General features: G+C 47.9%; 2 protein-coding genes across 7 annotated transcripts in view; one reads left to right on the top strand and one right to left on the bottom strand.

Annotated features, from left to right (window-relative positions):
* The window catches only part of LOC121598029, a 22841-nt gene extending 4722 nt beyond the window's left edge, over positions 1 to 18119 (top strand). Inside the window, exons 2-9 of one of the 5 annotated variants that reach the window (XM_041924487.1) lie at positions 985 to 1335; positions 7499 to 7859; positions 10580 to 14580; positions 15214 to 15584; positions 15656 to 16656; positions 16736 to 16933; positions 17336 to 17479; positions 17551 to 18119. In XM_041924487.1, coding sequence (XP_041780421.1) covers positions 7710 to 7859; positions 10580 to 14580; positions 15214 to 15584; positions 15656 to 16656; positions 16736 to 16933; positions 17336 to 17479; positions 17551 to 17730 — 6045 coding nt within the window. In that variant the 5' untranslated portion in view covers positions 985 to 1335; positions 7499 to 7709 and the 3' untranslated portion in view covers positions 17731 to 18119. Of the gene's footprint in view, positions 1 to 192; positions 1336 to 7498; positions 7860 to 10579; positions 14581 to 15213; positions 15585 to 15655; positions 16657 to 16735; positions 16934 to 17335; positions 17480 to 17550 lie in introns of all 5 variants that reach the window. The other 4 variants (XM_041924484.1, XM_041924483.1, XM_041924482.1 and 1 more) reach the window with 4 other exon arrangements.
* LOC121598030 (apoptotic chromatin condensation inducer in the nucleus-like) lies at positions 18096 to 24369 on the bottom strand. 2 transcript variants are annotated; one of them, XM_041924488.1, is made up of 7 exons: positions 24194 to 24369; positions 22071 to 24012; positions 21786 to 21993; positions 20554 to 20836; positions 20372 to 20484; positions 18659 to 20301; positions 18096 to 18567 (listed from the first exon to the last, which is right to left on the bottom strand). In XM_041924488.1, exons 2-6 carry the CDS (start codon positions 24008 to 24010, stop codon positions 20044 to 20046), a joined length of 2802 nt encoding a protein of 933 aa, XP_041780422.1. In that variant the 5' UTR covers positions 24011 to 24012; positions 24194 to 24369; the 3' UTR covers positions 18096 to 18567; positions 18659 to 20043. The 2 variants fall into 2 exon arrangements, with proteins under 2 accessions (XP_041780422.1, XP_041780423.1); XM_041924489.1 differs by lacking the exon at positions 24194 to 24369 and having other exon boundaries at positions 22071 to 23195; positions 23342 to 23434.

Here is a 24369-nt window from a genome sequence, read left to right as displayed (position 1 = left end):
ATCCAACAAGAAACGATCATGTCGTGCGCGTTGACGGTGCCGCGGTCGGGTTTGGTTTACCGCAGCTCGCAGCACAAACTCATTCACTATTCAACATCCATTTGCGCTCTCTATCTCTCCTTCCTTCTCTATTGCAAACGATTCGTCCTAATTTGTGGCAAACGTTTTTTCTTTCCTTCCCTCACCCCTGAGCTCGACAGACGCACCCGAAAGCGAGACGATTTTCCACCCGAGGTCCGGGTTCGCCGGTGTAAGAGTATTTATAAGTTTTCCGCTGCGAAAAAGCCGTCCACCGCTTCGCAAACTCACGAAGAGGGACTCACTCAAAACGCTCGTCTGTTGCGGCCGGCTACTAGTCGCGATTCGACCACGCGCCCGTCGAAACGGTCTTTCCCCGTTTTGCGGGACTGACACAGGTCTCTCTCGTTACAATCCTTTTTTTTTTTCGTTCATCGGACTTTTACTAAAAGTGCAGTAGTGGACTAGTCGTGTGAATAACTGTTTAAAGAAAGTGTTCAATCTGACAGATTCAATTTTTTGGGTTATTAAAATGTCAAGAATGTGTCTGAAAATGTGAATCTTCTGCGAAAAACCGACCAAGGTGAATAAAAAAAAAGAGAGAGACGCACACACATCGTGCTGGCTGTCCCGGGAGCAGCACGGACGGCTGTGCAATGGCCCGTTAGCTTTGTATTTTCGGCCGTGTCAGTGTCAGTGAAAAACGGGAAAATCCCAATCTCAGTGTGAAGTGAAAATAGCGGAGTGTTTGTGCGTCAAAAGTGTCGTGCGTGTGAAACAGACGCGCGAACGACAGGAAAATCTCTTCACGACGACAAAGTAACGCTTACACGATCGTTTTTCCCCCTTGTTCCCCATGTGTGTGCGTAGTGACAGTAGCAGCAAAAGAGTTGCAATAAACGAAAGATGCTTGTAATCCCATCTCATCGTCGTCTTTCCATCTGCTAAATCGCTTCCGTCAAGCAGGCGATCTGCAAATAGTGTGTTGATTTGCCCCCTCCCAGGTTCAAGTGACAGTGCGTGTGTGTTCTGCAACTCTTTGTCGACTGAACTCATCTCCTTCAAACGAATCAGTAGTTCGGTGTTACTGGTACGTTTATTTACGCGCAAGCACTCATGGCGCATATTGGCCTTCTCAGTGCCCCATGAATCAAGCGAGAAAGTGAATTCAGGATTAAATATCAAAGCCACCGAAGCTGCGCCATTGAACGCCACCGTTCGAGACGTACAGCCGCATGCGGTCAAGATCAGGCGGTGACGCGATTTGAATCATTTCGCGGCTCTTTAAGCATTCTTTGCTGTGCTTCTGTGTACAGTGTAAGTGATAAATAGCGGCTTACTCATCTGTTCATTAGCGTACGCGTCGTGTCGCGTTGTGTTTTGTGTTCGTTCGTGTGAATGGTTGCTTTCAAAGTCACATTTTTCACGTACTTTTACCAGTAGGTTTTTGAAGCAGTAGTGGTGTGGAGAGGCATTTAATGGCGCCATGCCTTGGCTGCGTTTGCAACAGATTATTTTTAAATGCATCTTTCCTTCATCTCGCTCGATGCCATAGGCAAATCAGTCTTGTTAGCCACGAGCACGATCGAGCACTTTCTCGTGCGTCTTCCGCCCCCCCCTCCCCCCCCCCTCCACGGGCCGACAGCTCCAGCGTGCGAACGTATGTGTGTGCCTGGTAATTTAGTGCAATTTATTCAAAACCCGGCAGCATACGGCGACCGCATTCGGAGACCTTTCCTTTCTCTCGGTGTCGCACGCAAACACCGGATATGCAACAACTGGCGCAGCAAATTTCCATCCCTCACAAACACACAGTTTTCCAGCAGAAAGACAGTGGATGTGCCGACCCTGGAGGGGGTAGGTAGCAGCAGTAGCGGTGTGATGACATCAAATTATATTAATATTGAACGGAAGCTCGCGTAGCTGGTCGCGCCGTCACGCCTCTCCTGCTTGAGTAATTGCTTGTTTGAGCTGTCTGAAGCCCCGGCGAGACACGATGGTGGCGGTGGAGGCCGAACGACCATGTAGATCAACAGATCATGTTGAACTCGCTCGCTCTCACTAAGTCTTTCTCACTTTCTGTGTGCGGGATCAAATCTTGTGGAACGGTAGAAGAAGATCCCGTGTAGGAAGCGGCTGTCCGTTGTTTACCCTTCGCGGCTATTAACCTAAAAGAGGCTGTTGTGGGCATTTGGGCAAACAAGTTGAACGATCTGCATAAGATGTGGTTTTTAGCGATGCGATCGTTTTAAACACAATCAAGACGAAATACACATAAACATGTGTGGTATTGGTGGGCAAATAACCGGCTATTAAATGAAGATTTTCGGTAGTTCTGTCTCTTCAACCCAAGTCTTCAAAGTTCTTCTTTTTTAAGCAGGTTTATCGATTGTTTTTAGTAGTATTGGGTAAATATGATTCAGATTCATGAATCTAAATGAATATTAGCAATGATTCAATAAATCTGAATCTCGTTTGCAAAGATTCATGAATCTTCAAAGATTAATGAATCTCGAAAGATTCATGAATTTCAAAAGATTCTTATATCTCATTCTTATGAATCTCAAGGAATGCATCTTCTTCTTCTTCTTTTGGCTCAACAACCGTTGTCGGTCAAGGCCTCTGTGGTCAACCACATGTGGACTTGGCTGTCAGTGATGGAGGTATGGAGGACACGGTCCATTCGGGACTGAACCCAATGACGGACATATTATTAAGTCGTACGAGTTGACGGCTGTACTACGAGACCGCCTCGGTGGGATACATAAGTCTACACATACATAAAGCTTGAGCTTTTTTATTATTATTCTTCTTGGCGTAACAACCTACGTTATGCCATGAATCATGAATCGTGATTCCTTGGAGTTATATGAATTTTAATGGATTTATCAGGAGTGTCCGAAACCGCTCACGGTCTCGCGCCTTCGTCTGCCAGTCCGTTATCCCGGCCTTAATGGCGGACGCCTCCACGCCATCTTGCCACCTCAATTTGGGCCTACCACGCCTCCTCTGTCCTTGTGGACGGCCTAAAAAGACTTTACGGGCTGGGTCGTCCGTTTCCATGCGTATAACATGCCCAGCCCACCGGAGCCTGGCGAGCTTTATACGCTGTACGACAGTGAGGTCGCCGTACATCTCGTATAGCTCGTCATTAAGCTCGTATCTTATAGATTCATGAAACGTACTAGATTCATCAAAATTTGGAGATCCTTGATTTTTTGAAGATTCAGGAATCTTAAGAGATTCATAAATATTAAGAGATTCTTGATTCTTTGAAGATTCAGGAATCTTTCAAGATTCGTGAATGATTAGAGATTTATGAATCAAAATTCGAATCACTCATCACTGAAGATTCATATGAATGAATCTCAACGAAAGATTCATGAAACCCAACACTAGTTTTAAGCGTTCCTTTAAGAGAAAACTCTCATCCGATGCCTCTTAAGGTCTTCTCTTTCAGCATTATTCTATACCACTCTTAACTACAACACTCTAAAGTCTCTCAACAGTCCCAGAAGATTCCCTTCAAAATACCAGGAAACGGAACGTGAAACTGTCAACGCATGCAATGACCTTCCTCCCCTTCAAAGCGTTGGCCGTGTGCAGTTTAGTTTTATGGCGTTCACTTTACATTCTCGGTCCCCTTCTCGGCCTAATGCATCCGATGCCGATTAACCGTGGTTTGGTGGGATTGGTGTGCTGTGGACTGACTTTAATTGCCACTCGAACATGGTCCGCGTGCAGTGGTAGGGACGTTCCCTACTAACAAGCTGCTCCGGCTGACGGGAGACAAGTTTTCAATCACACCTGAGGGGCTGGACTTTACGCGAAGGTGTAGTGTAATACGGGTTATGCTAGACTGTGGACTCACGTGTACACCACTGTCAGCTTATTTCAATGTACTTGCGTTGAGTTACGGATCCATTAGCAAAACCACCAACCCACAGAACGCCCTGGTTGGGCAATCAACCATGTGGATCCAATTGTGCTGGATAATTAGTTTTGGCTTGTTCTAATGCCTCTTCCTCCCACTCGGTTCGACCAGGTGATCGTGTTGCTTCGACCAGTCCGCGCGACTTACCCTAAGCTGAGAGCGGGGAGATATTATTTATATCTTTCGGACTGCATCCGGCAGGCGGAATGTCGACACTGTGTTTGGCCTTAGAAGCCCATTAGAAACGTTTGCAGCAAAATGTTTGCACCGACCGATTGGGAAATGTTCCGAAACTATTTTAAAGCAATCGGAATATGTCTGCTCGAGGCGTGATTCGATCTCGTGTGCAATTTGTGCCGCAATAGTAGCAACACAGCTGCAATTCATCCCATTGCACGTCGGTTGCTCCAAATTCGATCAGTTTCGTGTTTCGAGTGGCCCGGAGGTTTATGGTGGTATCTGTTTACGTATATTTTGCAACGGCACTAAGCTACAATGGGCAGCAAATGGGGTCGGGTTTCGTGGGGATTTTGGGAGAAATGAAGTACTGGACGTTGTTTAGATATTGTTGCCCATGGACATGGGCTACTTTTGGCGTACGAGCAAAATGGTGTTATAAGTCGCGTCTGTTCCGAACAAGGCCGAACAATTGTTCGATTTTTCTGGCTGGAAATTGCACTCGATTTCACGCCGATCTTGTTGAGGACGTTCTGTAGATTGAAGTTGAAATTCTACCAGCCGATTATTTGTTTGTCCATCCCAAAACGATCGGCTGATCGATGGAGGGCGCGGCAGGTTTGTGTACGCACATATATTACAATCTCACGCTTGATAGATTAAATAAATCAGGTGAAGCTTTCGGGATGGGATGGAGAAGCCAGGGGTTGGCAAACATTTTGTTTCATGTAATATTACCGGTTATGGTAGCTATTGTAATCCTTTCCTATTAGTAATCGAAAGCGAAATTAAGAAACTTCAAACTGTAACAAAACACAGAATTGTGGCCAAGAGAAGAGGAAAAGACAAATGTTAAACTTCACAACATTTAGCTACTTGCCACCATTAAAAAGGCTTTTGAACTCTCCACTAACAAATATTCCAATAAAACAGATTTTGAATGCTACATTGATTCCTTAATCCGAAAATTTGCTATCGAATTGCACTGAATAGAATCGAGTTACTGCACAAGTCTTCATGCTATTCGATGTTTTCTTGGACAAATGTGTTGCCTTACATAAATTGTGAAATTGCCCTTGCTTTCACTGCCAGCTTAAGCATGTTGATGCTTGCAAGAAGTACAATTGATTGGCGGAACTTGATGTCTCCCAAAAATATGCTTTCTGAGGTTAAAACATGAAGAAATGCTACGAAATCTCCAATCTCTTCTTAACTCCCTCTCTTCCTGGTGTGCGTCAAACTTCTTAGAGCTCTGTCCTAGTAAATGTAGCGTCATCTCTTTTTGTCGTCGTCATTCCCCTCTTATTCACAATTATGTTCTTGATAACACTGTTATCAACAGGGTGTCATGTGTTCGCGATTTAAGTGTTATGTTAGACGAAAGGCTATCATTCGATAGTCATCTTGAATTGGTCATCGGAAAAGCTTATTCAAACCTTGGCCTTATTTTTCGCACGACTTCGGGCTTCACCGATTTGAGGTGCCTTAAGGCATTGTATTGTTCCCTAGTGCGCCCTGTTGTTGAGTATGCTTCTGTTGTCTTCTATACTAACAGGGCAGGTTGGAATAACAAACTCGAAGGCGTGCAAAAGCGCTTCACTAGGTGCTTATATCCTCGCCTCTTTGGAAATTCCACCACCACATTACCGTCATACAGTGATCGTGGCGTATTATTCAATCTTGACACCCTCGAATCTAGACGAACTAAAGCATGTGTGTCATTTAACAGCAATTTGTTACGAGGGAATATAGATGCTCCAGACTTGCTTTCCCAACTGATTTGGTATTCCTTCCAGGTGTTTAAGAAATCGGACTGCTCTTTCAATACCTTTCCGCAAAACAGCTTTTGGCACTAACGACCCGTGGCTAATTTGTTTGCGTCAATTCAATAAACATTACCGTGATTTTAATTTCTTAACTATGTTCCGGCTTTTTGTTATTTAATTTAATTATGTAATAAATGAAATGAAATGAAATTGTTCTCTTCATGTCATACCGTTTTAGAGTTATGCCCATAAAATTGGAGAATGTCAAAATGGTTACTTTGCCGACCACTGCTTTGAGTGATTCTACCCCAATTAAGTATAAAACTGTCTCTGTACTGTTTAGCGTTTCATCAACTGTTACTGGTTATTTTAACAAACGGAAACTCAATATGTTGCAGCTGCAAAAACTAAACAGCGTTAAATTGTGAAATTCTGTTTATAAAGAAAACACAAATCATCAAAAGCATTATTCCGCCTTTACTGTACCATATTTCGTCAAATTTTAAGAAGTGCAACCAAGGCACGAATATGGAAGCAAACCCCAAAACAAATTGCCCCACTCGCTGCAACAACCTCCCCAAAAACAGCAAAAAAGAAATGGAGAGAAAAAGTCACCAAAAACCTCACCAACATTGCAGCATAAGCAAAAATCCCTGCATTTGGTAATTTATAATTAAACATTGTCGCCTCGTTTGCTCGTCGTTCGTTTGTGCCTTCAACGTCCGCGCGCGCGTCCAAAGTCATTCGAAACCGACTGTCCCACCGTTTGCGATGGTGTAGGCAAGCAAAAGGGAAGGGAGATGGGTTCTTTTTACGACTCATTGCACAGTCGCCGAGTTTTTCCCATGCCTGAGCCATACGCAGGCACGCTGGCACACCCCACAAATGCAATGTGTCACGAATGGTTTTATTTTTCCTGGTCGCTCCCACTGCCGCATTAGAACTGTTCGTCGTTTTCGAAACGATGCGTATGCGCGGTATGTGCAGAGATGCGTTATACGATGCTTGTGGTATGCGCCAGCGTTTCTTTTTTTTACGGCGAGCTCTAGTATTGGGCCACGACGTGCATAAGCTGAGCCGGATTCTCTCATATGCCTGTCGTGCACTGATCATGACGATGATTCGTGCTGATGATTCAGGATATGAGATCTTATGCATCCGACATAACGATCGATGCGACCGGCCGACCTGAGATCCGGGCTTTTGGACGCTGGAGTCGTTCCTTCTGTCCGCCCGGTTCTGTTGGGTCATAAATCACTGTCTGGGTGCGCGCAGCGCAGCCAGTACATCGAACTCCGGGTCGGGTTTGCAGCGAACGCAGCAAAGATCGTGGCGTATTTTCCGCCCATTTGATCACTCTGCGCATAAGAGGCGCACCGATTACTCATAAGTAAGCGATCTGGAGGGTTTTAAATTTAGCACACGTGCTTTGTGTTTTTGTTGTGTGCTTGCTTTTGCTACGACATGATTCCCACGAGACGTCCACACCGTTTCCCGAAAGGTTATTAGTCGAAAACTTTATCACACATGCTGCTGCCGTTAGGTTCGTCGCCACCAGAAGGCTCCAATTGATGCATTTTGTACGTTCTTCTCCCTTTTGTAGACCGCTACCGAAAGGGACAAACGCACCCGAGGTTTGATTGAAGGCAGCACCACAAACAACCCAAATTGACGCAATCGCGCGCGAATCCCGCTCCCGCAGACTAGCGCGAACGGCGCATCCGTCTCAAGTGTGCGTGGCTTAATAGAATAATGCACCTCCTTGATTCGTCGAGGGGGGGACAACTCGACAGAACGACGGATTCGCGTGTAATATGAACCGCCAATCCGATGGTGGTGCCAAAGTGCTTGTGAACGCGTACGCCGGTGGGAGCAGCAGCAGCAGCAGCGGCAACGGGAACCGGAACAGAAGGGCTGAAGACGCCGGCAGAACGCCCAAGTCAAAGTCAAAACCGTCGGTGCAGGTAAGGGGCAATTATTTACAGCAAACAAATGCATTACAAATCATTTCCATTACCTCCCTCGTTACACGCTCGTGGTACGGAAGTGTCCCATCATTAAGGTGCGAGTAAAGAATATAAATATGAAGTAAATATGATATGAGTGTTTTGAATTTGAATTGAAATTTAGTTGTTTATACGTTAAGCGATTTGAGAAGAAATTCCTCAATAGATTAAAAATGATTCATATAAAATTAATCTGTCTTAATGAGCATTTATATCATTTCCCAATAATTAAAACATGAACAAGACGGCAAAACAGAGATATTAAAGATAAAAATATAGTCTAATTTGAACACTAATTGTATTTACCAGGTGAAGAAGGTAATTATTTATCATTCGATGCATCAATATCTTTGTTTAAATTGTTTTGCACTCAAATTTAACCTTATAATTCAAAGTAAATTTTCACTTTCACACATTACATTGTACTCCCAAGTAACGCGGTTCTTAATTTCGGCGAATTCGGAGGTACACGATTTTTCAAAATTGACCTTTTTGGGATAAATTGCCATACTTAAAAATTGACTTTTTACTGAGGTTTCAAAGTCATCATGTCGAGAAAATATGCTGATTTTCTTCATGTTCAATTATTTATTAAATATCTAATTTCACTAAAATGTGTTCTAGTAACCAGTGCTGCAAAATGTCACTATCAATGTCATAAAAAAATTCTGACAGAAACAAAATCCATATCAGCGTCACGTACTCAATTGTGATAATCAGAGGTGATACTCAGAACGGTTGGTGTGACCAATACATGCTCATGACATGTTTGCGACCATCGCTTGGTCAGTCACTATGCCACGACTTTTTTTTTTTTTTTGCTGTGATCAGTTTTGCAAGATGTCACTGCCATAGTCATGACAAATTCCGACTGAAACATAATCATCTCAGCGTCACGAGCTCTACTGTAATGATCAGAGGCGAGCCTCAAACAGTTGGTGCGACCATCACATGCTTGGTGTCATTGTGTGCAACCAACTCTTGGTCGGTCACTTGGTTGTGACATTTTCAGTCGTTGATCTTTGCAATGGTCATGGGAGATATGCGGTGCGTGCGAGTGGTTCCAAGAAACAAAATGAGCATGTTTTCTCACTCCGTTTGACCCGACAGATAATCAAAACAGATAGAGGGAGAAAGCATGCTCATTTTGTTGCTAGAGCCCACGCGCCAAGTATATTCCAAGAATGTCATGATTATCGCCGACAAAAATGTCGTGACCAAGTGAGTGACCAAGAGTTGGATGCTAATCACAATATCATCAAGCATGTGATTGATTCTCCAACTGTTTGAGCATCGTCACTGATCATCTCAGTTGTGTGCGTGAGCTGATTTGAGCTTCGTTTCAGTCATTAGTGTTGGTGGCTGAAACAGTGGCAGTTGGCAGCACTGATCACAGTCAGAAAAAAACATGCTTATGCTTGCGCCGGCATTAAGCTAAGCTTGCCAGTCAGAGTATTGCGTTGGACTAAAGAATTTACATGTCGTGTTCAACATGTCATGACGCACTTTTATTAACTATCAGCAATGATCATCAAGCTACCACAGATATGGTCATTGTTTTCGTTGCTGAAAATCTCGTGATACTCATGACATTTTGCAGCACTGCTAGTAACTCATATATTAAATGTACATAAAGCGAAAATTGCTGTTTGACTTACAAAGAAATTCAAGTTAGGCTAATTTCCTGGGAATGCATTAACTGCATAACTCGCAAAAAGACTCTATAGGCAGTGGAGAGAGTGGAGTGGAGCTTACATCGAATATACGGTTTATTGCCACCATAATTCAAATATTTGTAAAAATGTAATTGCTGAATATTATTGCTGATTATTAATTACAAATTTGCCTAAAATTAATGAAAAAAATCTAAACAATCTGCTCTAAATGCAGTCAAATTTCAAAAGGACTGTATCTCCGACTCTGCATATATCAGGTGCACCGTGTGTCTTGGGAGTAAACAAGCAGAACATGATAACCAACCATAGAATGATTAAATTTTGACTTATAGTTACTCAAAAACACGATAAAATAAGGTGTTTAATACATTAAACGGAAGATAACTCATTCCCCAATAAAGAACTATAAGTTTACATCAAAATAAATTGTCTTAACATGCTTTACTACCATTCTCTTACAGTTTAGAACAAATAACAGTGGAAAATGGGATTACAATAAATATTTTATTATTGTCTCCCCCTTTTTGCCACAGTCTTTGGAGAAAAAGTATCGTACTATTAGCCATAAAGAGCCATTTCATACTCCATTTCATGCTACCTCTAATCGATGCTTTATCGTAGACCCCCATTTAGACAATCCATCCACACTCCACACCATGTGATTTTCTTTTTATCGCTTCCACATTTTCCGAGCTCGTTTTGCTACAATCTGACACCACTGAACAGACAATCACACACACACACACACACACACACACCACACCACACACACACACACACACACAACACACACACACACCACACACACACACACACACACACACACACACACACACACACACACACACACACACACACACACACACACACACACACACACACACACACACACACACACACACACACACACACACACACACACATCAGCCACTTTACTTTTCTCTAATTTTACCTTCTTCCCTCTGCTCTCTTTCTGTGCCTCGCTGCCTAATTTATTTTTAGTCCAAAAATGTTCCCGACTCCCGCTGTTCCGAGACGGCAGGCAGCGGCAGCGGTGGCGGTGGCTTTCAGTCATTCTTCCGCTGGTTCCGCCGGGATGAGTCACGTGCGCTCGCACGCAGCGCCAGCGGTTCGGCAGTCGCACCGGAACTGCACGACCGTCGCAGTCGACAGTTGGACGGTTCCCCTGGACGCGTAGGCCCGAGCGGACGAACGCCTTCAGCGAGCGCCACCTCCGACGTCAGCACCGCCGGAAGTGGTACGATTGCGAGTCGGCGCACGATCGACAGCACGAGCAGCAAAGCATCGAACACACCGTCAACTGGGGGTGACACCGTCAGCCAGTCGGCCACCAGCAACGGTACGCACAGCTCTTCGCCCAGCCCTGGGCCAGTGATCGATTGTAACAATCTTTCGAAAAGTTCGAGCTGCGACAGCATCCTGAGCATTGCGACGAACGGGTTTGCGTTTGTTGCGCCGAACTGTTACGAGGCGGCACTTGCTAATCCGGCGGCCAGTCGGCGTACGATACAGCCCGGCCCGTACACGGATAGCTACAAGCGCCGCTGTACGGAGCAGGAGCGAGCCCGCGAGCTTGATCGCAAGTACGAGCTGACGCTGCGCAAGAAGTACCGCCTGTTTGCTAGCCTGCGCGATAGTCCGGCAAGGGCGGACGGAGCTACACTCACGCGAACCAGCCAGCGGACGGTGTACACCGAGCTGAGTCTGCCGAGTGGAGGCCACCGGGAAAGCACTCCTGCCAGCGCAGGTGGAGAGTTTCAGCAGCTCCCAGGTGATCCAACCACCAACCGACGCCATCGACGTACGGTCAGTGATAGCTCCAAGGATCGCCGAGCCGGTGCGTACGTGCACGTGAAGGGCAAGAGACGTGCACCACCACCGCCGCCACTATCGCTGGACCGTTCCGAAACGGCGTCTTCCTCTATCAGTACTCTCACACGCTCCAGCACACCGGGGACCTACAGGACACTCTCGCCCGGTTCGACACTAACGCGCAAAAAACGACCCGCTCCAGCACCACCAGCAGTATCGCCGACGGCGACTACCCCTTGCACTCTGAACGAAGCGTCCTCCAGCACGAGCCTGCTGGAGGATCGTGAAATTAAAGCCATCATCGAGGGACGACCCATATCACTAACCGTCAAGGAGGAGAGCACTCGAACACAGGAGCCAACGCTCATCATGCCTCTGCCGTACATAAGACCCCTTTCTCCACTGCCCAACATCGCCGAGGAACGGGCTCCACCCGGGGGACTCACCGAGGAGCAGAAGCAGCAACTCATCGACAACATCCGCAAGGTGCAGGCACAGGCGAAAGCACCCGAAACGCCACCCACTCCCACAAACGATGATCCTTGCGATGTGATGAAGATGGAGGAACGGTTCAACCGTGCGAACGGGACACGATCCCCAATCCACGACTACCTATACGCTGAAGCGATGGCAAGCGCCAAATCTTCTTCAAACGCACAGAACCAACCGGCACAACCTGTGCCACCGACATCACCGATCTCACCAAGACCATGGTACAAGCGGCCAATATCTGGGATGCGACATCAGGAAAGCTCGTTGCCCTTTAAACGCGATATTGTGCTCAAAACGATCGACAAGCGAAAGAGCGCCAAAGAGAGTGTTGCTGATGATCTACCAGAAGTTGGATACTGTCGGAACTCGCTGCTACATCCCGAAGGCGGTGGTACGACCTCATCCGCTGGAAGTCCATCCTCTTCCCTTACCAGTGGTAGTGGTGTGGGAAAGTTTAACTTGTTTGCGAAGATTACGGAAAAGTCGGATGATACCAAGAGGCGTGAGCGGGACGCCGAGAAACGTCGATCGGCCATTGGCATACCGAGCATTAGCGAGCTTGATCGGGAAGCGGCCGAGATCGTGCACAACGGGTACGGTGGCACACAGTCGCTGGAGGCACCGACCGACAAGCAGAAGTCGACCAAAGAGCTCATTTCAAAGTTTGAGGCAACGAGCGTCCCGGTGGCGGGTAAGGTAGCGGCGTGCAGTTCGTTTGCAGCGAGGAAGGATTATTTTGGCGTGGAGTCGGCTAAAGCGTCTCCGCCGACAACAACGCAACCTTCCGGTTCTGCCGTGACCAGGATTAGTGAGAAACCGGCACCAACACAATCGATTGTGAATGGTAGTTCGCAGCAACAGACCGCGAACTCGACGCCAACAACGACGCCAACCCAAGCTCCAACTACGACGCCAACACAAACACCAACAAATACTACAAATGGCCTCGCAAAAACAGGCAGCGACAAGAACCTACTAGGCCTGTGGACCTGTCCATACTGCACGCTGGAAAACCCGAACTGGCGCATCATCTGTGAGGCGTGCGAGCGCATCAAACCGTACGACAGTAAGCTAAGCATCCTGGAAGAGCCACCACTAAGACCGAACCATCCGCTAAAACGACCCATCCCGGAGGTGAAGAAAGCGCAGACAAACGGTGTCGATGTGAACGACAAACAAGCGGAACGTGGGTTAAAGTACTTCCTGCCAAAACCGCAGACAGCCGTCCCGGCCACCAACGGTACACTCATGGTGAACGGTGACGATCGTGCCTCGCTGGTACAGCGAAAACCCAGCTACGGCCAAACGAAACCAATGGCGTCACCCAAAATGGGCGTCAAGAGTCTGATGAACCGGACCGTCCATCCAGAGGGCGCTACTGCGTCAGGGCCAATGTATCGGAACTTTAATGCCATCCCTGAGGGCTACAATGGAGTTACTGCTACCGTTACTGCCGTTACCGATGGAGGCAGCAATAAGTTTGATGATCAAAAGCTGAAAGAGTGTCACTCCAGCAACGATCAAGTGGCTCCACTAGCCTCACCGGAACCCACCACCGAGAAGGAAGATCCCGTGTACGGAGTGCTCAGCAAGCCGTACTCTCCCAAGGATCGTGTTAACATTGAAGAAATACGTAACGCTCGCATTGCCCGCTTTGGGGCAGTAGTGGAGCCGGAACAACAGCCGGAACAACCACCGCCACCCAAAACCAAAGAGCAGCAAGATCTGGAAGCGCTCGAGAAAGAAAAGGAACGCTTGCGCGAGATGATCCGTGCGATGAACGCGAAAGCCCTGGCGGAACAGTACCCCGTCGTGCAGAAACCTCCCAGCAATAGCAGCAGCAGTCTGAAGCGTGACTCACCGCTGGTGCAGCGCAAAAATGGACTCACCTCGGGCATACCGATCAGCACGAAGAGCCTTAGTCCGGTGCCGGCGAGAAGGGTGAGCAGTCCGCTGATGGCACGGAAAGCGGCTGCAATACCGGAGGACAGTGTCGGGACAGAGCAGAAAACTCCAGTGGTACCAACTGTCGAGCTAGCGCCCATTTCTTCGCCAAACACGGGTGCGATCAGGAAGACATCGTTCCCAAGACGTACGTCCGATGCTGAGGGTAAGATCATCAATCAGGACAGCTTGCGGAGCACAATTCCAGCCACGGTCGTTGAGATCAATCAACAACCACCACCACCGGTTGCCTCCCAGCTGGTGCTCACGAACGATGTGCAGGCGCTGCACGTCGAACCAATGGACGAGCAGCAGTTTGCAAGGGCGGCAGGAACGCGTCAGCCTCACCCAGATCAGCCCCTCAGTTCAATTCCAAGACCGTCGGGTGTTCCACTATCCCCACGGTTGCAGGATCGTCACCGCAAGTCGTTGATGGAGAAGCAGCAGCAGCAGGATGAAAAGCTAAAGCAACTCTCCGTCCAGTTACGATCGCAGCAGGGTGTGGATCGTTTCCGCAGCACCTTGCTGCACACACCGAACAGTATCGGGAAGACGGGTACGCTGGCGCTAAACAAGCTGCTGCGGAATCTGGAGCAAGCGATCGGCGAGGGAGCGCACGATCGAGCGGCCGAGTTGGCGATGGATCTGGCGAGGATGAAGGTGTCCCTGTCGGTGACGCGGCAAAGCCCGGGTAGACCGAACTCTTCGTCATCGGGAAGTTTGACTGATATAAGGTAGGTGTGTTGGTAGATCTTTTAGTGGTATGTTTTTGAGATCTTCAATGATTCTGATTGAACAAATGTGAGTCTAGAAGATGAGAATTTCTCCATCTTCAAAACACTCGTAAATTCTTAGATTCTTGAATAATTCTGAAGCATACTCAACTTATCTTATACAGTTTGCATATATTCTGGAATCTCTAAGGCATAAAGTCTAACGCTGATGCCTTGTTCTTTGTTGAGGCATATAATGGCTTAAAGATTTAAGCAAGAAGTTCAACTGAAAAAAAAATCTGTATATATCTGTGAATAACAATTTTAGATTCTTAAGATTCAATAAAGAATCATTCACAGGATTGCAAGATTTGTTGCCATAGCTTACACAGCTGGCATACGTTTTTAGAGTATTTGAAACTGTATATCATACGTTACTGTTTTACTCTGTGTTGAGATGTATTGAAGCATAAATGATGAAGAAAGTATGCCAAATGTACGAGATAAAGTGAGCGATTTTACGAATCTTTTGAGGTCGCTAAATTAGATCAATTTCTAGCTTCATTGATCTTTCAATATAATTGCTTTTTCATGAGTCACTAAATTGCTAAAGATCGTCTATTTCCAATTACTCTATTTCACATTGCATTGCAGTTTAAACGTTTACATCGATGATAAAGTTTCACACAAGGGACCAATCCGTATGACGCTGGCTGCCTTCGCGACCCTCGCCCAGCTGAAGGCCAAACTGTGCAACGAGTACCAAATACCGGTGGCGGTACAACGCTGGCGTTGTGACGATCAACCGCTAGACGATGACACTAGAACACTCTACGATTACGGTATACAGACGAGCGATCGGACGCTGTTTGTGTACATCGTACAGCCGGCCGCGCCAGCCAAAGATCCTAAGCCACCGCTGCTGAAGCAGCAAAACTTTAGCAGTGCCGAGATAAAGCTCCTGTCCGTATCGTCCGAATCGGACGGTGAGCATTCGGACACACAGAACGACGAAACTGTGCTCGGTAAGTGTTTGCTCTAAGTTGGAGGTGTTCGAGAGAAGGAGTTGATGTAATGAGGTATCTTTACCTTCCAGGTGCTACAGCACTCCCTAAAGCTGCACCAAGAACTGCTGTTACTGTGCCAAAGTGCGAAATCACAGTGGAGAATTCGTCCAGCGCCAGTGAGCCCGGATGGGCCTGCCCGATGTGCACCCTGATAAACCCACTCGATCGTCCCGGGTGTGCGGCCTGTTCCGAGGCCCGTCCAAGCCACCTGCGGCCTCCGTCTCCCGTCGAACAGATCACCGTGACGCCGGAAGATTTGACCCGCTATCTCGATCAGCAGCCACCGCTTGCGCCGGAACGCAGGACCAAAGAGCCGACGATGCACGTGCAGCTGCGCGTCCCACCGATCGAGACGCGGAACGATCTGAATCGCATCTCGTCCAATCGCAAATCGTCCGACATCTTCAACATACTGCACGATGAGAGTAAGGGTCCGCCGACGCTCGTACCGCCACACGCGCCTTCCCTGGCTACATGTTCACCGCCCGTCCCGAAGCCTCGCACCACCGATCTCATCCGACCGGAGCACATCCAGGTGCCGGAGCAGAGCCGCATCGTGATGACAGCGCTGGCCACGCACCGCAGTCCCAACATTACCCGCAGCCAGTACCGGGGCGTCGATAACTTCAATCCCAACTCGAGCGGCATGGTTAAACCGGAACGGCCCATGATCACGACGGCCAGCCCGATCGTGCGGGCGGTGCTGCTGAAGGGTTCGTCCGGCGAGAAGGCTTCCGCCGTCCGGTTCGGTCGCAACGGGCTCGCCCTGCCCGAGGATGGGTCGGACGTGACGCCCAACCACTACACCGAGCTGGTCAATCTGGACAATGCGGATCTAATTGCGAACATCGAACCGTTCGAGTGTCCGATCTGCTTCGGTGCCTTTCAACCGTACGAGGGCATCGTGCTGCGGGACTGTCTGCACTCCTTCTGCAAGCAGTGCCTGATCAGCACGATCCAGTACAGCGAGGATGCGGCAATACGCTGCCCGTACAGTGACGCCGTCTACAGCTGTGAAAGTGTTATACAGGTAATAGGGGGGTTGCTTTTGGAGCATTCACAGTTGCGATTACTCTAAACCGACTTTTTGTTTCCTGTGGTTTGGACAGCAACGCGAAATCAAGGCTCTTGTCAGCAAGGAGCTGTACGAGGCGCATCTTGCCAAATCGATCCAGCAGGCGGAAAGCACGATCGACAACACGTTCCACTGCCGGACGCCGAACTGTCGCGGCTGGTGCATCTACGAGGACAATGTGAACCAGTTCAAGTGTCCCGTCTGCCGGATTGTCAACTGTCTGACGTGTCGGGTAGGTCATCGAATCACGAACCAAGTCTCTTCAATCTTCAGAATCAACAATCTTTGAAAGGTGTTAATTAACTAAAGACTGAAGTAATTAGAAATTGAAGAGTCTTACAATACATTAACCTCAGAGTTGAAAAGTCCTTAACTATCAAAATTTTTGGTAATTCATTCTAAGAACTCAGAGCTCAGCAGGTTCCTTGGCAGGGTTACTCTCCTTCGCTCTCTGTTGCTCTTTGCTTAGGTTAGGCTCTTTGGGCCTAACCGCTTACTTAAAACAAGCCACAGACATCTAACATTTGATATCCCACAGATCTCCAAACAATGTGCACCCGTCTGAAGGTTCTTCCCTTGATAGTTCTTGTTTTACCCAACACTAACGACACTCCGCCATTGAATCACTGCACAGGTTATTCACGACGGGCTCGACTGCAAACAGTACCAGGACCGGATGAACAGTGACTGTGATACTAACTTAGAGGCGCGACGCACCAAAGCAATGCTGCAGGAGATGATCGAGAAGGGTGAAGCACTGAATTGCCCCACCTGTCAGGTAAATTTGAAGGATTGAAAGCCTCCAACTCTAAGAATCTATATCGTCCCTTTCCCCCTACTTCCCCGCAGGTGATAGTAATGAAGAAATGGGGCTGCGATTGGCTCAAGTGCTCGATGTGCAAGACGGAAATTTGCTGGGTAACGCGCGGCCATCGCTGGGGACCGGCCGGTAAAGGTGATACGTCCGGTGGCTGTCGGTGCGGGGTGAACGGGATCAAGTGCCATCCGAAGTGTAACTACTGCCATTGAACATTTTTTTCTCAACTATACACCATAGAGCTTACAAGACTAACGCGAGAATACAACAGGAATCAGTAACGAATTAGTGCAATTCCCCCGGCGAGAGAAATAAATCCCCCGCCGAGGAGTTACTTCGTTAGCACTTAAAATGGAATAATGGGCTGTTGGAACGAGCAAAAGTTAATAGGATATTAGTACAGAAAGAATGTGCTAATTACAAAGAGAAGAATAAAGAAAACAGCTAGCAAGCAGTTTTTAGATATATGTATAACCCAACGAGATCACACAGATTGATGTGTCTCGTCAGAAGAGGAGTTCAATAAAACACAGCCCTTTCAATTCTTTCAGCGTGACCGACGGGAGAGGAAATAAAATTTCTTTTGACAGTAAAAAGTGTATTTCATGCTATTTTACAGTTCGTTAATAGTTTAATTCATTTCCGGAAAGAACCAACCAGCCGGCCGGTACCGAGCTAAATGATCTTATTTCTTTTTGTTTGTTTGCTTGTTCTATTTGGTAAAGATGTTAAGGACGTACGGCTGAGAGCATCTCATGCGACGGAAACGGAACGTTTTGGGGAGTAGAATTTAGTCGATGGTTCTGGCGTCCTTAGGCCTTCTAACCGAGAGCAAGATTATGGTTCCCAGAACACGCTTTACGCTCACCAATAAAGAAGATAAGATACAGAGAAGAGCAGTAGTTGTTTGATTAATCATGATCTTATCTGTAATGTCGTAGATCATCCTGAAATCCTGAATTCCACAGGAGTACATGGCGCAGCAGAAATGGGTAAAATAGAGAGTACCACTGGTAACCAGCGATGTCCTTGTACCTCGGCCGACGATTCTGATCGAAGATCGTATCATGTAAGCACAGAAAACACATGGAATCGTTAATATGATGCTGTACGGTTCGGTAAGGTTCGTTTAATATCTACCACTAATTGATCCACACGCCCGCCACGAAGCTGGAAACTGGTGGCGTCCGGGTTGACGCAGCAAGATGAAGTGGGGGAAAAGTCGGTTGTAGCAGCATGAACCTTGCTCCTCGTTTTTTAGCTCTCTATCACCTCCTCTATCATTCTCTTCTCATAATTCTACCACCTCAAAGCTACGCCCGTTGACGGTGCGGCGTTTCGGAGAGGCCTCTCTCTCTCTCTCCCTTCAATGGCTGAGACGAAAGTATGCGTCTGTATCTCTAAAATATTGTGTAGCATCATCATCATCATCATCATCATTTGCAATCGCCACATGGTTACGTATGATCCGATCAGTTAGTAAGCTGCATCAAACCCCGGGTGTTACTACAGTTACAGTTATTTCTTTTGTAATGACCCCTTTTCGTGTTGTATGGATTGATCCCTTTCGCTTTAGCGCGTTTCCGTTTGTTGTGCAGTTGTCAAAATCGCACGACGCGAAGCTTCACGGGAGCGATTGGATATTGGGTTATTGGATATGGGTGGGGAAAAATATTCAAATTCAAAAGATGCCTAAAGACTGTCCTTACAGTACTAGTGAGTTCAAACGTCAAAGGGGAGGAGAAGACAGATAGAAAAGAGCAGGTTGGGGGCATCGGGTGTGGCCTTCGCCTGAATGCCGGGAGTGCTAATCATACCACACATACATACATACACCTTAAAATGGGTAGTACAATCGTGTGAATTCTTAAAATATGGCTACAAACTAATACAATGAACTGAAATGTTCGTGTTTCGTGTTTACTGAATGCTTAAAAAGAGCATTTTGTGTTTCAATCAAGGTTATACTTCTGTCAACTAACAGTTGCGAACCTGTTTCCGCGCATTCAAGTCAGAAAAGATGAAACCCCAAATGCACAGCAGGATCGACAAGATATGCCACACCAACAACTCTTACACACAAAATACACACATACCCACAAACACACGCTCATATACATACATACTCGTGGCGCCAGATGGGATGAAGAGGGCATACTTATTGTGCCTATACTCTCCATCTCCATCCATGGCTTTCCCATTCTCGCATTCATTCCCCTCCCCGATTTGTGGCGATTGATCGAATTATTATTCAAGATCTTCTATCGGTGCAGTTCGTAAGAATATGAAATATATTCCTAAGGAGTCAAGATATTCTACATTCTAGAAGGATATACCACCATCGAAAACGAGAAACCAATGCGCCCCACAAACATGGCGCCCCGTTTTGCCCCCTCCCCGTTCGGGCCCTTTTCCTTCCCCTCCCCGCTATTATTGGTGGTGCTCAAAAAGTCTCCAAAGGAGAGAAGAAGAAAGAAAAAACGAGCACGCGGCGGCGGCGACTGCTAGAGACTGTGAGAAAGTTCTTATCTGTGCCGGCGACGGCCACCATCGTCGCGGCTGCGTTCGCGGGAGCGCGACCGACGGCGATCGCGGTCACGATCGCGCTCGCGGTCGCGTTCACGCTCGCGGTCCCGCTCGCGCTCGCGCTCACGTTCGCGGTCGCGCCGCTCCCGTTCGCGCTTCCGCTCGCGGTCACGCTCTTCCTCCTGCTTGCGCTGCTCCTCGACGCGGCGCAAATGTTCGGCCATGTTCTTGCGCCGCTGCTCCTCCTTGATGGCGATCTGCGAAAGGTATTAATTGAGTGAGTCCATTTCGATTTCGCTGTTTGAGGGTGTTTTGCTGCCCCTGTACCTGTTCCGTTGTGAGCGGCAACCAGTATATGCATGGTGTGGTTTTCGTTTTTCGGAACAAATCATCGAGCAGCCTGATCGGTGGTTCGTTTTCCTTCTTCTTGAACTTTCTCGCTAGAAAAGAAACGATAAAATCGCATTAAGTAATAATCAAACGCTTCGTTGAAGTCCTGTTTTTCTTACCTGGTGATACGCTGGTGCTGCGCCGTCTCTCTCGTCCAAACTCGCGTTCCGCGGAACGTTTGCCGCGATCTAAACTACGGTCACCAGGTGGTCCGTCGAGCCGGTTTCCACGTCCGTCACGGTGCTCCTCCTCCATCTCCCGCCCACGTTCACGCCCGGCCCTATCGGCACCCAGCTTGTCCTTGTCGGCCAGTCCTGCCGCGTCTCGTACTCCTCTGACGTCCCGCTCCGGATCAAACGCATCCTTCTTGCCGAGATCCCACTCGCGTACGCGGCGTACCGTCTGTAGTAGATAAGAAACAATCAAAAATATATTAACTATCCTATTTTCTTTACAGCCGTTCTTGGCTAGATATTTTAGCAGTTATATAATAACTTTTTAGTTACAATTACAATTTCAGTTATATTCAAAAAGTGTGCTACTACCAATGAAATTTAATTTACTCGAATAGAAATTATATATGTGCCTCAAACTGCCTAATTTTGGAGCACAGAGTATCAGAAATCAAATTTATCTTTGTAAACAAAGCGATTGATTTACAGTGAATAATTAATGCCAGCAAAACGACAAAAAAAATAACGACAAAGAAAGTAAAACTTAATACCTTGAAGGGGAGCTTAAGTAGAGATGGGAAACTCTCATTCGGATTCTTGAATGTTGAATGAATCTTTGAAATTAATGAATGAATCTTAATCTCAAAAGTTTGAGATTCATGAATCTCCAAAGATTTATGAATCCACAAAGATCCGCGAATCTCCAAATATTCATTAATTTCTGAAGATGATCATGAAATTAACTATATAGCCCAGACATGCCAAATAACAGCTCTAGGCAGTCATGAATTTCTTAATTTCTTAAATCTAAAGAGATTAATGATTAGTATGAGATACATAATACTTCTGAGATTTTGAGATTATTCAATATCTTGAAAATCACACATCTCTACACACATCAACAAAGATTCATACATCTTTGGAGCTTCATGGACATTTGGAGATTAGTTAATCTTTATAGATTCATTAATCTTCGGATGTTCATCAATCTTGGGATATTCTTTAATCTTTGACGATTCATAAATCATTAGAAATTCGATTCGAGATTCAACTCACTTATCGCCGATGATGCATATGAATGAATCTCAACAAAGATTCATGAAGGACAACACTATCTTAAGGACAAAAATGTAAGGCCACTTGCTGTAAACCCCATTCCATCATCCGGCCATGCTTACCTCCTCCTTTTTGACTGCATCGCGCGACCAGCCAAACTCTTTCCCATCCTTCGCCCCCTCGACCGTCGCACGAAGCGCACCATCTTCCAGGGTGGAAAGTATCGCCTTGTCCATTGCCTCCTCGCTGCCGAAATCCACCACCAAACATTTCGGATTCGACACTGGCCAGCGGATACCGTGCAGTGCGTGACGTGTTTCCGTAGCTTCGCTGCAATTTTTTTGTAGGGAAAGGACAGAACAACATTCAAAAAATGCTCTCACCAAATACTTCAATTCGACACTTACTCTTCCGTTTCGTACTTGACGTAGCACTTGGATTTGATCTTGTCGATCCAGAACCCATTCTCCACGATCTTGCCAGTCCGTGCCAGCAGCCCCTTCAGCTGCAGCACCGTGAACGGGCGCACCAGGTTCGTAATGTACAGGATATTGCTCGTCAGATGCTTGGCCGGGCTCGGGGGCCGCACGACCGGTGCCTTTGTGCTGACCGTGCTACCATCATCGCTCACGATGCTGATCTTGCGCGTGAGGGCAATCTTTTCGCCGACCGGCTTCTGCTTCACCCCCGCTCCGTCACCATTGTTCGTCTCACCGTCCGCCGCCTCGTCGGTGGCGATGTTTTCCTTCTCCGCCGATGGCCGGCGTCGCTGTGGCAACGGTGCGAGCTGCTGCGGCTGCTGCTGCGGTTGCTGCTGCGTGACCGGTTCGTTCACCTCGCGCACCTTGCGCTTGACACGGTCCTTTTCGTTCTCGTCCGCGCTCGGCGCATCGTCGGCACCCTCCGGCTCGGACGACGAGTCCAGCTTCACGTCCGCCAGCGGGACGGGCTTCACGTCGGAAATGATGTTCTTCAGCGAGTCCGTCGAGATGGTAATGACGGCCGGTTTCGCGTCGGCACTCTTCGATGACAGCCAGCGACGTTTGCGCTGCAGCGGGCGAATCTTTGGCGCTTCTAGTGCCGCACCCTCCTCTTTGGGGCACTGCTGCTGCTGCTGCTGTTCCGCCGTGCCTTGCTGGTCGGTGTCCTTTATTTCACCCGCTTCTAGCTCCTCCTCGTTCGCGTCTTCTTTGCTGGGCGGCGAATCGTGTTTCGCTTTAGCGGGCGATCGACGATCGCGTGCCGTTTCGGAATCGTTTCTCTGCCTGCGATTCGACTCTACAGCATCATGCGAGTCGCGCCGCGGCTGCTTCGTGCGCGACGAAGCGTCTTTAGCTTCCTCCTCCGTGCCTGAGGTGGCTGCGTCCATCGATTCTTCTGCCCCGCCGGACGGTTCCTCCGGTTGCACCTCTCGTTCGCCCCTTTTCGCCGGCCTTGGGTCCGCTTTCTCCTCCATCTTTTCATCCTCCTCCTCCTCATCCTCTGCTCTTTGCTCTTCTTCCGGGGCACTTTCGTTGGAATCGCTTTCTTGCCTTGTTCGAGAACGATTGTTAACGACCGGTTTGCTATCATCGCGTGCATCTTCCGGCTCCACCGTCTTCTGTCTCTCGGTGTCTCTATTTGCTTCCTTCACTTCTTCTTCTTCCTCCTCTTCCTCATCACCATTTGTATGACTTACCTTTTCTACGCTGGCAGCCGCTGGTGCCTTCGACTCTGGCTCCGAATCCTGCCTGGCCGGAGGGCTTCGCTCGCTCCTCTCGTTCTGCGCTCTATCATCGACGCGTGCGGATGCCGTCGCTGTCTCGCTTCCGGTGTCTTGCTCGTCTGGGGCCACATTCTGTTCAGCCGTGGTCGCGTCAGTTTCATGCAGCTCTTCCGGCGTTTCTTCCGGAATCGGTTCCATCACCTCTTCGGACGCACCGGAATCAACCACCTCTTGCGGTGGTTCCTTCTCCTTCTGCTCCTCGCGCTGAACAGTTTGCTCCGTTTGCATTTCGGCACCATTTTCCTCTACCTGCTCCGCCACAATCGTCTTCTCCTGCGACTCTTTCTCCCGCCGACTGTTCCGGCGAGTGCGGGCCGGCGGTGTCTCTTCCTTCTTGCGCCGGGAAGGGGTGCTTCGGCCGCGTACACTGCGCCCCCGGCCAACACCTTTCCGGCTGGTCGTTTCCTCCTCGGAGCTACTGTTTTTCTCCTCATCCTGCGCACTGGTCGTGGCGGCGTACTCGTCCGTGTCCGGCTCCGGTTCGGGACTTTTCGACGGCGACCGACGGACCCGACCGCGGGTCGAACGGCGTGGGGTTGATTTTTCCGGTGTGCTTACACCACCACTTGCTTTACGGCGCATTGCTGGAAAAAGGGGAAAAGCGGCAACACTTTAGCAAAGAAGCGAATTTAGAAGCCACCATGGAGATGTTGTTGATGCGTTTTTTTTCTTCTTCTTGTCCCTTAGCACAATGCATGACCCCCTTCACCGGGCGGCCATAGCGCGAGATACGAAGTGAAAAACACAAACGCTGAGCGTAATTACCGTTTCGCGTGTCTCGTTCGCTGCTGAGAGAACACTTTCTGATGCACTTTAACCGATAAAGTAGGACAAAGTGGAATCAATTTAACCTTTTTTCACTGGTAATAACAATTAGGAATTGTGCCGCAAGCCGAAGCTCTACAGATTCTTTTCTATTCGCGTCCAATGAGCGACGGTCA

This window comes from Anopheles merus, chromosome 3R (assembly GCF_017562075.2).
Source record: "Anopheles merus strain MAF chromosome 3R, AmerM5.1, whole genome shotgun sequence".
NCBI lineage: Eukaryota > Metazoa > Arthropoda > Insecta > Diptera > Culicidae > Anopheles > Anopheles merus.
This window is presented reverse-complemented; position numbering and strand designations above follow the sequence as displayed.